The following is a 15662-nucleotide window of genomic DNA, read 5'->3' on the forward strand; positions in this document are numbered from 1 at the left end:
CACCTCATCCTCGGTCTACCTCTCCCTCTCTCTCCCTCCACCTCACCTACGTACACCCTCTTAGTCAGTCTTTCATTCTCCATTCTCTTCAAATGTCCAAACCACCTCAGTGTATTTCTCCTAATCTTCTCAACCACATCCACCCCACAGCGTTCCTTCACTTCTTCATTCATCAACCTGTCCCTCCACGTCACTCCACATGCTCCTCTCAAGTAACTCATTTCCACTGCTCTCACTCTTGACTTGTTCCCCTCTTGCAAGGTCCATGCCTCGCTTCCATACGTCAGGGTAGGGATCACAATACTATCATGTAGTGACTTCTTAACTTCCATACTCACCTCCCTATTTCTCATCACTGCTTTCAGTGTACCAACAACCTTCCTTCCCTGCTGTACCCTTTCACATACTTCATCCCCCAAAGTTCCATCCTTACTCATCACACTACCCAAGTACTTGAATGCACTCACATTCTCCATATCTTCACCATCCAACCTCACTGCACACTCTGTGATTTCATTCCTCTCAAACACCATAACTTTACTTTTGTTTACATTAACTTTCAGCTTCCTCCTCCTACACACTCTCCCAAATTCATTCACCAAACCTTGGAACTCCCATTCATCTTCACTCAACAGTATTGTATCATCAGCAAACAGCAACACCGGAAGCTTCCAAATCTCACCCTCATTCATTAGAGCCACCCCCACATCCACTGCCCTACCCTGCACCTCCTTTACAACCCCATCCATGTATATATTAAACAGCCATGGAGACATCACACAACCTTGTTTCAGTCCCACATTGAGATCAAAGAACTCACTCAGCTCACCATCCACTCGCATCGCAGCCCTAGCTCCTTTGTACATACTCTTCACAGCACTCAACAATTTCCCCTCCACTCCATATATTCTTAATACCTTCCACATACCTTGCCTATCTATTCTGTCATAAGCTTTCTCCAAGTCCATGAAGGCAGCATACACTTTCCTTCCTTTCTCTTGATACTTCTCCACTAAGCATCTTAGAACAAATATCTGATCTACACACCCTTTTCCCTTCCTAAATCCCCCTTGTTCTTCTCCAACTAGCTCCTCTGTCATATGCCTAACCCTATCAATGAGTATTCTACCATATATTTTACCAGTCACACTAAGAAGGCAAATACCCCTATGGTTACCACATACTTCTCTCTCCCCTTTTCCTTTGTATAAAGGAATAATTATACCTGATTTCCAGTCCTCTGGAACCCTTCCCTCTTCCCAAGCCAATCTACACAACTTCCATATCCACTCCACAACAATCTCACCCCCATACCTAAGCATTTCACCACACACTCCATCAATTCCTGGGGCCTTTCCCAACTTAATCTTCTTCATCGCTTCCACTACTTCCGTCCTACTGATCTCTTCCTCCCTCCTCTCATCTCTTCTTCTCCCAGCCATTCCCCAACCACTTATACTCACACTGCTCTCACTCTCTCCATTCAACAAATCCTCAAAGTGCTCCTTCCATCTCCTCAGTTTCTCTCTCTTCTCCACCAACAATCTATTATTCCTGTCTCTAACTCCCCTACTATTTCCCCTTTCACACTGCCTTACTTTCTTTACCTCCTTCCAAAACAATTTCTTACTCTCCCTCCATTTCACACTCAGATTCCTCCCAAACTCTTCATCCACTTTCTTTTTACTCTCCTTCACCAGTCTCTTAACCTCCCTTCTCCTGCTCACATATACCTCTCTCTTCTCTCTCTCATCTTCTCCCTTACCTCTACTCGCTACCCATTCACTATATGCCTTCTTCTTTTGTTCCACAGCTCTTTTCACCTCATCATTCCACCATGCTGTCCCTTGCACACCCTTGCATCTCCTTCTCACTCCATAAACCGCCTCATATGCTGCGCCTATCTCTTCCGTGAATATCATACATACGTCTTCCACCCCTTCCATCTGCTCTAGCTCATACCTTCCCAATCTTTCTTCCACTATGCTCTTATACTCTGTCATTTTCTCACTGTCTTGCAAAATTTCCACTCTTCTCACAGGAGTTGCTTCCTCCTGTCTACCCCTTCGTCGCCTCAACCACTTTCTTTGCAGCTCTACCTTGGCCATCATTAAGTGATGGTCCGAGACTCCACTCCCCCACCCTCTCCACATTCTTGCATCCAACACTTGTCTTCTCATTCGCTCATCCACACACACGTAGTTTATCATTGCCTTTCGTTCAACAAGTTCACCATCCATCCTCCTCATTACTCTCCATGTGTACCGATGGATCATCTTATGCCGAAAGTAGGTATTGGCTATTGCCAACCCCTTTCCAGCACAGATGTCCACCAAAGCACTTCCATTCCCATCTACGTCAGCTGGCACACCCCACTGACCAACCACTCCATCCACTCGTACATTCCCAACTTTGCCATTCAATTCTCCAATCAGCAGCACTCTTTCGCTCCTCTCAAACTTGTCCATACACGCTTCTACACTCGCCCAAAACTCATCTTTCACTCTTGCCACTCGATCCTCTGTCGGGGCATACACACATACAATCGCCTACGCTTGTATACCTACTTTCATCCTCACCCATACAATCCTTGCACCCACTGTTCCATACTCTCTTATATTCTCCTTCCACTTCTTGCTTATCATCAGACAAACTCCCTCTCTTGCCCTCTCATTAAATAATGTTAAACCATGAAATAAAGTCTTATAACCAGTTTACTTGATAGGCGTCGGAAGTAATCCCTCCAATATCCGACGTAATAGAGCCATTGGCATGTCTGGATAGTGGTCCTGTCCGGATATTGGGTCCCAGCCTTCTGGACTTGTAATTATGGACCCTAACTCAGAGAAACACCTATGCAACTCCCTCTGGACATGCATAGCACCTATTTAAGACCCAATTCACACCAATAAGGGACATAAAAGACTGAAATTAATGCAAAAGAAGCATAAAATGAGGTTTTTGAGGTAGGTTCATACAATATTCAACATTCTGGGTACTTACAAGTCCCTGGCTCCTGGACCGGTAGTTATGGACCCTAACCTAGCCTAACTCAGAAAAACACCTATACAACTCCCTCTGGACATGCATAGCACCTATTTAAGACCCAAATCACACCAATAAGGGACATAAAAGACTGAAATAAATGCAAAAGAAGCATAAAATGAGGTTTTTGAGGTAGGTTCATACAATATTCAACATTCTGGGTACTTACAAGTCCCTGGCTCCTGGACCGGTAGTTATGGACCCAAACCTAGCCTAACTCAGAACACCTATACAACTCCCTCTGGACATGCATAGCACCTATTTAAGACCCAAATCACACTAATAAGGGACATAAAAGACTGAAATAAATGCAAAAGAAGCATAAAATGAGGTTTTTGAGGTAAATATCAGGTTTTTTTTCCGAAGTTTTTGTGGTTTTCGGACCATTTTGGAAATATTGAATCCTGGGACAATTATGTCCAGTTAGTGGGGATGTCCGGATATTAGAGGGATTACTGCCTTTTTTTTATTTGTTCTTTAAAGATTTGCTGCACTGATTTTCAACAATACTGTATTTGTAACATAAATATTTACTCTTCTGGTATGTAAGTTAAAGCACTTAAATAAAGTTAAAGCATTAACTAAAGCCTTGTAACCATTTAACCTGATTTATATGATTACCCATGATCGGCTTGTTCCGAGACAATTCTCCGTCAGACAATTCCCCGTCAAAATGGACGATTCCCCGTCAGGACAATTCGCACCCCGAAAAATTCCCCGTCATTCTATAAATATACTTATTTCACCTTTGCATTATATTTTAGCATCACCCACAGCTGTCTTCATTAATGAAGGCGAATTGTCTTGTTATTGTTGTGATGGCGAATTGACTTGACGACGAACTGTCCCGAAACCTATCGGCATCAGAATGTTGCCATGTGTTTACGTTATTTGTGTGTTGAAGTTTTGCTGTGCATTACTGTATATGTAAGTTATAACTTTAAATAAACCTTCTAACCACTTAAAGTGCTTCATATTGATTACCAATGACAGATAACAGCAAAACACCACATTTAGGGGGCCTAGGGAGCAAAATAAGGAGCAGTTAAAACACGCGGTTTCGTGCCGAACACGCCACGGTTGAAACGAGACCCTCGCGTTAGGGGCGAGTTTGCTGTATATATATCTATTTATTGCCAGATGCCATAATCCCGTAAGGGGTGGCCATTTGACTTTGAGTTAGTTGTTTTACGGGGAGGGGCACTAACCCTCCACGAACCCGCTTGTTGACACGTAGGGAGCACGTATGGTTTGGTTATATGGTTACCACCCAGCGTTGTAAATGGTTTCTTGGCTTACAGGAAACCATTTGGCTTGTCACTTAGTGTAAAGCCACCTGTAAAGGAAATGTATGTATATATATATATATATATATATATATATGAAAAAACTAAAGGAAATGAAAGTAAAGACAAAAAAGACGAAATAGAACGAGCAGAATTAAATAATCTTATCAACTAAAGACTAAGGGAAGAAGAAAGAAAGAGAGACATGGATCAGATCAAAGAAACCATCAAAAATGGAAAAAGTCCGAATGTCCGAAGTAAAATGGCACTAGGATAGCAACAAATGACCACTGAAAGAAAAAAAACGGTGAAATCAGTAAATGCAGAGATAAGATGGTGAAGAGAGTTGAAGAATTTTACAAAGAACTGTATGCATCAAAGACAGTAGTACCAATAGCTAACTTTTTAGTTGACACAAGTGAAATACCTGAGGTAACACCAGACAAAGTAAATATTTGTTTTAAAAATATGAAAAGAGAGAAGGTTCTGGGAGAAGATGGAATAGTAACAGATTTACTGTTGGATGCCAGAGTAGAAGTACAAAATAGGCTTGCTCACTTATTTACCCACTGTATAAAACAGAAGAAAATTCCCAAAACATGGTGTAATGCAATAGTTATTTTACTCTACAAAAAAGGTGACTCAAAAGATCTTAGTGACTATCGACCCATTAGCTTATTATCAGTCATTTACAAACTCTTCACTAAAGTCTTTACGAACAGAATAACAACTTTGGAGGAAAACCAACCTCGTGGACAGGCAGGATTCCGAAGCGGGTATTCGACCATTGATCATCTACATACAATGAACCAGCTAATTGAGAAAACTATAGAATATAATAAACCACTTTGCTTAGGTTTTGTTGATTACGAAAAGGCTTTCGACTCAGTGGAGCACATAGCAATTATCAATTCATTTCGAGAACAAGGAATGAATGAGGACATTGTAAACCTGTTCGAAAACATATATAAAGAGGGAACTGCTACAGTTAAATTACATAAGGACTCAGAAAAAATTAAGATTAAGAAGGGCGTGCTTCAGGGAGATACAATTTCGCCAAAATTATTTACAGCATGCCTAGAAAGTATTTTCAGAAAGCTAGACTGGGAAAACAAAGGAGTGAACACTGATGGAGAAAAGCTAAACCATTTAAGATTTGCAGATGACATTGTCCTAATCTTGGAAACAACGGAGGCATTGCAAGAAATGTTAAATGACTTGAACAGAGAAAGTCTGAAAGTAGGACTGAAGATGAACCGAAATAAAACTAAAGTAATGTTTAATCCACAAACGCCAAAGAGCGTTATCAGAATAAGCAATGAAATTCTTGAAGAAGTTAAGGAGTACAGTTACTTGGGACAAATATTAAAATTACAGAAGATCATGATAGCAAAATAAAAAGACGCATTATAATTGGATGGAAAGCTTTCGGTAAACATAGACATTATGAAAAGTAGCTTGCCAGTGTGTATGAAACGAAAGTATATAACGAATGTATAATTCCAGCTATGACATATGGTTGTGAGACCTGGAAATCAATGGAAAATAAACTAATCCTTTTTCAGAGAGCAATGGAAAGGTCAATGTTGGGAATATCTTTAAGAGACAGGAAAAGATCAACTTGGGTGAGAGAGCAGACTAAAGTCAAAGATATTATAGAAGTTATTAACGAACAGAAATGGAGGTGGGCAGGCCATATAGCAAGAATAAGGGATAACCGATGGAGTAAGAGGCTGACAGACTGGACACCAAGAGAATGTAAGCATAGCAGAAAAAGGCCAGACAGAAGATGAAAAGATGAGATAGAGAAATTTGCAGGGAAAACGTGGCAAAGATTGGCTCAGTCAAGGAATTCGTGGAAAAGGTTGGGGGAGGCCTTTGTTCAGCAGTGGACTAGTTATGGCTGATGATGATGATGATGATGGTGATGATGATATATATATATAGATAGATAGATAGATAGATAGAGATAGATAGATATAGATATATATAGATATAGATATATAGATAGATAGATATGTATATTTATATATATATATAGATATATATTTATATATATACATATTATATATGTATATATATATAATAATATAATATATATAGGTAGATAGATAGATAGATAGAGTGGTCCCTCATGTTTAGCAATTTAGTTAGTCTGGCGAAACCATCGCTATACGTGAAATGTAATTCATATGGGAAAAATATCAATTTGTCTGCACTCATCCTCCAAGTCACCCTTTTTTCCCCAGATTTCCTACTTTAAGTGCTGAAAATGAAACATAGCATATTAGCAATACATTATACAGATACAGTACTGTAAGGTTATACATCTACTCACCAGTGAAAAATACCAAATGCTAGGCACTGTTAGAGAAAAAAAGCACCCAAGGTCGCCAGACGCTCACAACAATGATAACAGTGGCGGATGGGCAAGGCATTTCATGCCCCCCATCGCTAAAAGGGTAAGACAATCGCAAAATGCAGGGGATTGGTACTTTTTCTAACCTGTTGCTAAATGCGATAATCGCCAACTTGAAACACGCTAAACGTAAGGGACCACTGTATATTGTTTCATTTACTGTATAAAGGCTCCAACATGCTTGCATGCATTGGCCTTGGACACCCATGCTGCATGATCTCTGGCAGCCTCTCTATTCAATCTCTTATCTCTGAGGTCACACTTTACGACCTTGTTCCAGGTCTTTTTTGGTCTGCTTCTTGCAGCCTCACCCCCAGTGTTCTCAATTCTCACTTTCTGCATCCAGTTGTCATCCCCTATCCTCTCCACATGCCCAAACCATCTCATTCCGCCCCTCCTCATCACAACACCGATACACTTCAGTACCGTCCTTCCTCTCAGCTCTTCCTTCGTAAACCTAGCCCCCCAGTCCTCACATTCAAGGATGCGTTGCATATCCACGTAATCATTGTCGTTTCAGTACGTTTGAGATAATAATTCACTACTCTCTCTAGATAGATAGATAGATAGATAGATGTAGATATAGGTATGTAAATAACCATCATCATCATCACTCCAGCCTTTCCCACCTTAAGATTAGATGAAGTAGGATCCAGAGAGACTGAAAGAATTTGATAGAATGAGGTACTAACCAATGTTTGCCCAGTTGAATGGGTCACACTCCCATACACTCACCATTCTAGCTCCAGAAATCTTGGCTGCACAGGATATGTCAGAACTAATTTCACATGTAACTTTACATTCAACTGCTGAATAAGTCAACACTTATTTCACCTGTAGCTCTAAATTCACTTGTGTGACAGACAGTCTGATGTCTGTCAAGTTAAAAGGGGTCTCAAGCCCAGGTCATACACTCCTCCACTCAAAATTGATCGCTTGATCTCGTCAGTTTCCTGACCTCAGGATCTTCCATGCCTCGATATACCAAATGAGTGTGTAAGAAAGAGAGGTTTATATATATATATATATATATATATATATATATTTTTTACAAGGAAAAATGATGGAATAGTATATAGGTGAAACTTAACAAGAGAAGAACAGTTGTTGAGAGAGCATGAGGGAAGTGTAAGGATAGAGCAGCCTGGAGAGACATAATTTTAAACCCTCTGTATGGGGAGTTAATGGGATGGAGAGTACATCAGTGAGACAGGTAAATAGACAGTAGTCTGTCCCAAACTACTGGTGACTTAATTTGGTATACTGTTAAAGTATCTCTTTCTCACTCCTTCTGTTATACTTTCGTTTTTCCAACTATCTGTGTAACTGCTTAGCAGTTCATGAGCCATGCATGAGATCCACATACACATAGCTCAGTAGATTTTACTTAGTGGGTCCAATCATGTCATAGATTCAGTTTAGGAGAGGTAGCATATGTCAGGAATGTGCTTAGACATGAATTTTTTACTGGTAACTTGAGGTCAGCTAGTACACAGAACTGGCTAGTACACCAGTATAATTGGTGTTTGTGTTAAAGTGATGATACTGTCATTTCCTCCAGAATGCTCGACAAGGGACATTGTGAATGGAGACAAGGATTCAAGTGGAAGAGATACCATCAGTGGAAATACAGACATAAGTGAATTTGGTGTTGATAAAGCAAACAGGAATGTTCATGGTGGAGGCAACAGCTCCAGTAACAATGACAAAAGTGGTACTGATAGTGATGTGGACATGATTGGAGAATTTAGTGGTGAGAATAGGTTTGAAAAGGAAGATAATGACACTGATAATGTTGACAAAACTGGAGAAGTCAACCGTGATGTGGTGATGATAATTGAAGAAGATATTCAGTGTGACAGTGTAGACAAAAGTAGAGGAACCATCAGTAAAATCAAGAACACAGGTAAAGGAAAACATCAGAGAATAAACATCAAGAAAAGTAAAAGAAGCAGAAACAGTGAGAAAGGAATTAAGAGTGATGTGAACAAAGAGTTTAAAAGTGGAGGAGGCAGTGAAAGTGATAATTTGGTCAAAGTTAGAGACAGTGATGACAGTGTGATAGGAGACAAAAGTGAAGTTGGTGGTGTTGCAGTGATGAGTGATGAAAGTGGAAGAGGTGATGAGAGTGAAACCAGTGAGAAAAGTGGAGATGACAACTCTTTGAATAGGAACAGTGTTATTGTTGATAGTGAAACTGGAGACAGAAACAAAAGTGATAATGTTGATAACAGTTTAGGCCAAAACAAAAGTGATGAAGTTGATGACAATGTAAACCAAGACAAAAGTGGAAGACTCGACAGCAGTGTTAGCCAAGACAAAAGTGTAGTTGGTAACAGTGTACACAAAGAAAATGGCAGTGATAGTAGTACAGCTAAAAGTGGCATTGATGGCAGTATAAATTCAGACAAAAGAGGAGGAAAAGGAAGAGGAGAAGGACATATCCCTGTTCTGATAAGAGGCAGGGCTACCGATAGATTCTCCAGCAACGTCGCCGTTAACCCCCAGCACTTCCGTTACAGGTTGGTTTACATTTTTTTCCAAGGCAGGTTACAGGTTGAAAGAGCAAGATGGAAGTTTGAGGACAGAGCAGCCTGGAGAGACTTTGGTTATTTTTAACCCACTGTTGAGGATTTTGGTGAGGGTTTTCTCTCTGCAAAATAAAGTAGTGTGGTGCTTACCTGTTTATAATATTAAAGTGTGTTGATAACAGTGGAGAGTTTGTGATTATCAAAGTGTTATTCAGTCCTTTGACTGGAAGGATTTTTCTTAAAAAAAATATATATAAATATATATATATATAAGTCCTTTCAGTGTTAGGATTTGTCTTAACAGAATAAAATTGTGAGACCAAATAAAATACCAGAGTGCGTTGATAACAGTGCAACAGTTAGCCAAGTGTGATTATGTTTGCTTTTGGCTCAACAAGTTCAGGTGGATCATCCATAACAACATAAAGGCTTATATATGCCGTATATATATATATATATATATATATATATATATATATATATATTTATATAGGGTATATATACTTCAACATATATATACAGTAAGGTCCCAGGTTACGTCACACTCGACTTGCGTCAGGCTCAAGGTTACGACAGTCCGCTATAAGGAAATATGAAGAAAATAATGAAAAAACGTATATGTAAAGCGCGGGTTTGATAGTGTTGCTGTCTGCCGCAAGGTGTCTCTTACCTCTCTATTGTCTTATCTCTCCTTCCTTATTACCTCTCTTCTCTTGCTCATACCCTGTCATTTCCCCATTCCTGTTTCCTTCCTTAACCCCCTCCTCCCTCTGTTATTCCCCCCTCTCGTCCTCATTTTTTTTCCTTCCCGTCCATTTCCTCAATAATCCTTAATCCCTCATCTGTTACACGTTTCCCTCCCCATTCCTCTATTCTTTCCCCCTCCCTTTATTCCTTTCTTTTCCTAGCTTCCTACACCCATTTAGCCTTCTCTTCCCCCCCACACATCATGCTTCCTTACCCCCCTCCCCCCCTTTTTTTTCTCTCTTCCCCCCACACATCACGCATTCTTCCCCCCCCCTCCTTTTTTTTTTTTTTTTTTTTTTTTTTTTTTTAATATACTCTCCCCCTTCTCCATTCCTCTCTCCTCTCCTCTTTTTTTCCCTTGTCGTCTCCTTTTCCTTCAGTATCATTAATTTCCCCACTTTTCACTCACTCTTATCTCCCTTCTCCCTTCTTCTCTTCATTACCTTCTCGTCTCATCCATTTTCTATTCCCTGTCCCTAATATTTCACATCACCTCCCCACCTCCTACCTCACTCCCTTCAGGTATAAATATACGATGAACAGTCAGAAATTCAAGTTACATACAGAATCAATTAATGTCACGTTTCAGGAACTGAACTTCGATGTAACCCGGCACCTTACCATGTGTATATATACTGTATATATATATATATATATATATATATATATATATATATATATATATATATGTATATATATATATATATATATATATATATATATATGTATATATATATATATATATATATATATATATATATATATATATATATATATGTGTATATGTATATATATATATATATATATATATATGTATATATATATATATATATGTATATATATATATATATATATATATATATATATATATATATATATATATATGTATATATATATATATATATATATGTATATATGTATATATATATATATATATATATATATATGTATATATATATATATATATATATATATATGTATATATATATATATATATATATATATATATATATATATATATATATATATATATATATATATATATATATATATATGTATATATATATATATATATATATATATATATATATATTTATATATATGTATATATATATATGTATATATATATATATATATATATATATATATATATATATATATATATATATATATATATATATATATATATATATATATATTTATATATATATATATATATATATATATGTATATATATATATATATATATATATATATATATATATATATATGTATGTATATATATATATATATATATATATATATATATATATATATATATATATATATATATATATATATATATATATGTATATATATATATATATATATATGTATATATATATATATATATATATATATATATATATATATATATATATAAATATATGTATGTATGTATTGTATACACAGATATATATACATACGCATGATAAGAATCATCTTGGCTTGTACAAGGTGATGTAAAATACAGATCCGCTAAAATCTCTCTATATACTGGTATCCAGTGATACAAAGCTGGTAGCCTTGTCTGTGTCGTGGGAGCGCTGATCAGCCTACCACACAGTGTTTCTTTGCTTCCCCCACATCCCAGTGGGGGGCAAGTGCATTTCCCCTCCTCCCAGATGTAATACTGGTATTTTGTCATTAGATACATATTCCTTTTGTCCTTAAGCTACTTTAGGGCATGATGTTATGGGTAAGGATAGTGAATATTGGTGATAATACCCAAGTTGTGGTATTGGCTCTAATTTGGTGAGGTTATTGTCTCCTGTACATAGGAGTCATGGTCCATACATGATGACTTAGGAATGTGCAGTACATTGCTAGTGTATGTATGGTACACTTTTTGTTTATTTATTTTTTTATTTTTTTTATAGTGTAAGAAAGTCCATGATTGCATAGTTATTAAGACATGATACCCAGATATTAAATATGAGTAATGTGATAAACTATAACACCTGAATAAAATCCACAAGGGAGGGAAGCAAGAAGGTTAAATCATGTTCTTTGACAGATAGCTATGAATTTATGATCAGTGAATAGAGGGAGAGAAAAAAGTGACACTGATGGGGAAAAGAGAAGTCAAAGCAGACTCATCTGGTGAAGAGGAAAATTGTTGTGAACTGTTTGTTTGTTCATTTTTGAAGACTCCAACCTGCTTGCATGCGTCAGCCTTGGTCACCTAATGACGGCTCTCCATGCTGCTCGATCTCTGGCAGCTTCCTTATTCAGTCCCTTATCCCTGAGGTCACACTCACTGACCTCATCCTAGGTCTTTTTCAGTCTGCATCTTGCAATCCTACCTGTAACATTAACACTTCTTGCATTCTGCACCCAATTATCATCCCCCATCCTCTCCATGGACCCAAACCATCGCAGTCTACCTCTCCTCATCACAACACCAATACATTCCAATCCCATCCTACCCAACTCTTCCATCGTAAACTTAGCCCCCCTGGGCCTCATACTCAGGGACGCACTGCACATGTACCTAATCTTTATCATTTCTGTACATTTGAGCCTGTGAATATCCTCTTCCTTTTCTGCCCAGGTCTCACTGCCATACAGCATTACATTCCTAACACATGGTGCATTCAAAGATCTCTTAGCAAGGAGGAAGAGTTCTCTCAGTGTCAGGAGAGGCAACAGCTCCCTGAACTTTTTCCAACCACTCTTCACTCCAGCCACAGAGCTAGCTCCAGCTCCACCTCCAGCACATAACATGTCTCGCAAATAACAAAACTCTTCCACACACTCAGGAGACTCACCAGCAAGTTCAGTCCTTTCACACCTGATGCTAGTGCATCAGGGGAAAAGGACACTTTAGTATTCCCATCTAGTGCAACATAGGGAATAATTACAGGCAGTAAAGTGAAAGGACCTCTCCCAATACCAACCAGACAAGTCACCAAAAGACTAGCTAACTTGATGACATTTCCTATCACTTTTCTTAGTTCAGTATGGTTTAGGATTTTCTATCTATCTATCTATTGCCAGATACCTCAATCCCATATGGGGTGGCCACAAACAAATCGCCTCCACGTCGCCCTGTCCCCCGCCATTTCGCTGCCCTGCTCCCAACTCACACCCCCCTATCTCATATACCTCTCCACTCCATCCCTTCATCTCATCCTCAGCCTCCCCCTCCGTCTCCCCCTTTCCACCTCACCCACATACACTCTCCTCATCAGTCTCTCACCCTCCATCCTCTCCACATGACCAAACTACCTCAGTGTGTTCCTCCTAACGCTTCCTATCACATCCACATCCACATTACAACACTTCTTTATATCCTTATTTGTCAGCCTGTCTCTCCATGTGACCCCACAGGCTTCTCTTAAATAACTCATTTCCACTGCTCTCACTCTTGACTTGTGTCCTTCCAACAACTTCCAAGTTTCACTTCCATACATTAGAGTTGGTATTACAATACTGTCATGTAGTAACTTTTTCACTTCCATGCTCACTTCCCTGTTTATTATCATTGCTTTCAAGGAACCAGCAACCTTTCTTCCTTGTACCCTTTCAAGCACTTCACCCTCTAACTTCCATTGTTACTCATCACACTACCCATGTACAGTACTTAAATGTACTCACATTTTCCATTTCCTCCTCATCCGACCTCACTGTACATTCACTGACTTCACTTCTCTCAAAGACCATAATTTTGCCCTTCCGTACATTCACCTTTAGATTTCATTTCTTACACACTCTCCCAAACTCATCCACCGTGCCTTGCATCTCCCCTTTGTCTTCACATAACATCAAATTTATCATCTGCAAACAACAGTACAGGGAGTTTCCAAACACTTCCCTCTTTCATTAGGGCCACTCCAACATCCACTGCCCTACCTTGTACCTCTTTTATTATCCCATCCATGTACAGGTTGCACAGCCACGGAGACATGACACATCCCTGTTTCAACCCAACCTTCAAAGAGAAAAATTCACTCAGTTCGCCATCCACACACACTGCAGCCCTAGCACCATCATACATACTTTTTACAGCATTCAACAACTTCCCATCTACTCCATAATTCTTAATACTTTCCACAATCCTTGTCTATCCACCCTGTCATTTGCTTTCTCCAAATCCATGAAGGTTGCATACAACTTCTTTCCCTTCTCTAGAAACTTTTCCACTAAAGATCTATGAATGAATATCTTTTCCACACAACGTCGTTCCTTCCTAAAGCCTCCCTGTTCTTCTCCAACTAATTCCTCTGTTATTTCCCTAACTCTGTCAGTAAGTATCCTGCCATACACTTTTCCTATTACACTAAGAAGACAAATGCCCCTATGATTAATACACACTTCTTTTTCCCCCTTTCTTTTGTACAAGAGAATAATTATACCTGACTTCCAATCCTCTGGGACTCTACCTTCCTCCCAGGCCAATCTGCACATATTCCACATCCATTCTACAACTATCTCTCCCCCATGCTTCAGCACTTCACCATGCACTCCATCAATTCCTGGGGCTTTCCCCAATTTGACTTTCTTCATTGCTTCCACAACTTCTATCCTACTGATTTCTTCTTGTCTTCTCACCTCCCTCCTTCTCCCAGCCATTTCTCAGCCTCTTATACTCGCATCACTTCCATTCTCTAGGTTCAATAATTCCTTAAAGTGTTCTTTCCATCTGCTCACATTTTCTCCCTTCTGCAATAGTAATCTACCATTTTATCTTTTACTCCCCTACTAACTTCACTGCCACCCTGTCTTACTCTCTTCACCTCTTTCCAGAACATTTTCTTACGTTCCCTCCACTTTACACTCAAATTCCTTCCAAATCCCTCATCTGCTCTCTTCTTACTCTCTCTTACTAATCTTTTCACCTCTCTCTTTCTTTCTACATATAACTCTCTCTTCCGCCTCACAACTTCTTCCACGCCCCTATTTCTCATCCATTCATTGCATGCTTTCTTTTTTTGTGCCACAGCCTGTCTCACCTCTTCAGTCCGCCATGCTGTTCCTTGCACCCCCTTCTGTCTTCTCTTCACCCCACACACCACATCACATGCTGCACATATTTCTTCTGTGAATATCTTGCACACACCTTCCATGTCCCCCATCTGCTCCAATTCATATTTACCCAATCGTTCCTCCACTCTCTCTTGTATTCTGCCTTTTTCTCATCCTCTTGTGACTTTTCCACTCTCCTTGCAACTACTCCTTCCTCTCGCCCTTCCCTTCTTCTATTTCTCCATCTTATATTGATCTTGATTTTGGCCACCACCAAGTAGTGGTCAGAAAGTCCTCTCCCCCAGTCCAATTTACCCAATCGTTCCTCCACTTCTCTCTTATATTCTGCCTTTTTCTCATCCTCTTGTAACCTTTGCACTCTCCTTGCAACTACTCCTTTTTCCTGTCCTTCCCTTCTTCTATTTCTCCATCTTACTTGGATCTTGATTCTGGCCATCACCAAGTAGTGGTCAGAAAGTCCACTCCCCCAACCTCTATAAGCTCTTACATCCATTACACATCTTCGCATCCTTTCATTCAGTTCACCACCCTCCCTTCTCATCACTCACCATGTATACCTGTTGATCATTTTGTGCCTGAAGAGGGTATTGGCTATCACGAACCCTC

General features: G+C 39.0%; 1 protein-coding gene across 1 annotated transcript in view; it reads left to right on the forward strand.

Moving 5' to 3' along the window:
* The window catches only part of LOC145404029 (uncharacterized), a 142140-nt gene that overhangs the window by 53657 nt on the left and 72821 nt on the right, over nt 1-15662 (forward strand). The window contains exon 3 of the mRNA XM_080275632.1: nt 8312-9272. Within this exon, the coding sequence (XP_080131758.1) occupies nt 8312-9272 (961 nt within the window). The remainder of the gene's footprint in view (nt 1-8311; nt 9273-15662) is intronic.

The sequence above is a fragment of the Coenobita brevimanus genome, chromosome 62 (genome assembly GCF_032717465.1).
Source record: "Coenobita brevimanus isolate Jiangsu-jjx chromosome 62, ASM3271746v2, whole genome shotgun sequence".
NCBI lineage: Eukaryota > Metazoa > Arthropoda > Malacostraca > Decapoda > Coenobitidae > Coenobita > Coenobita brevimanus.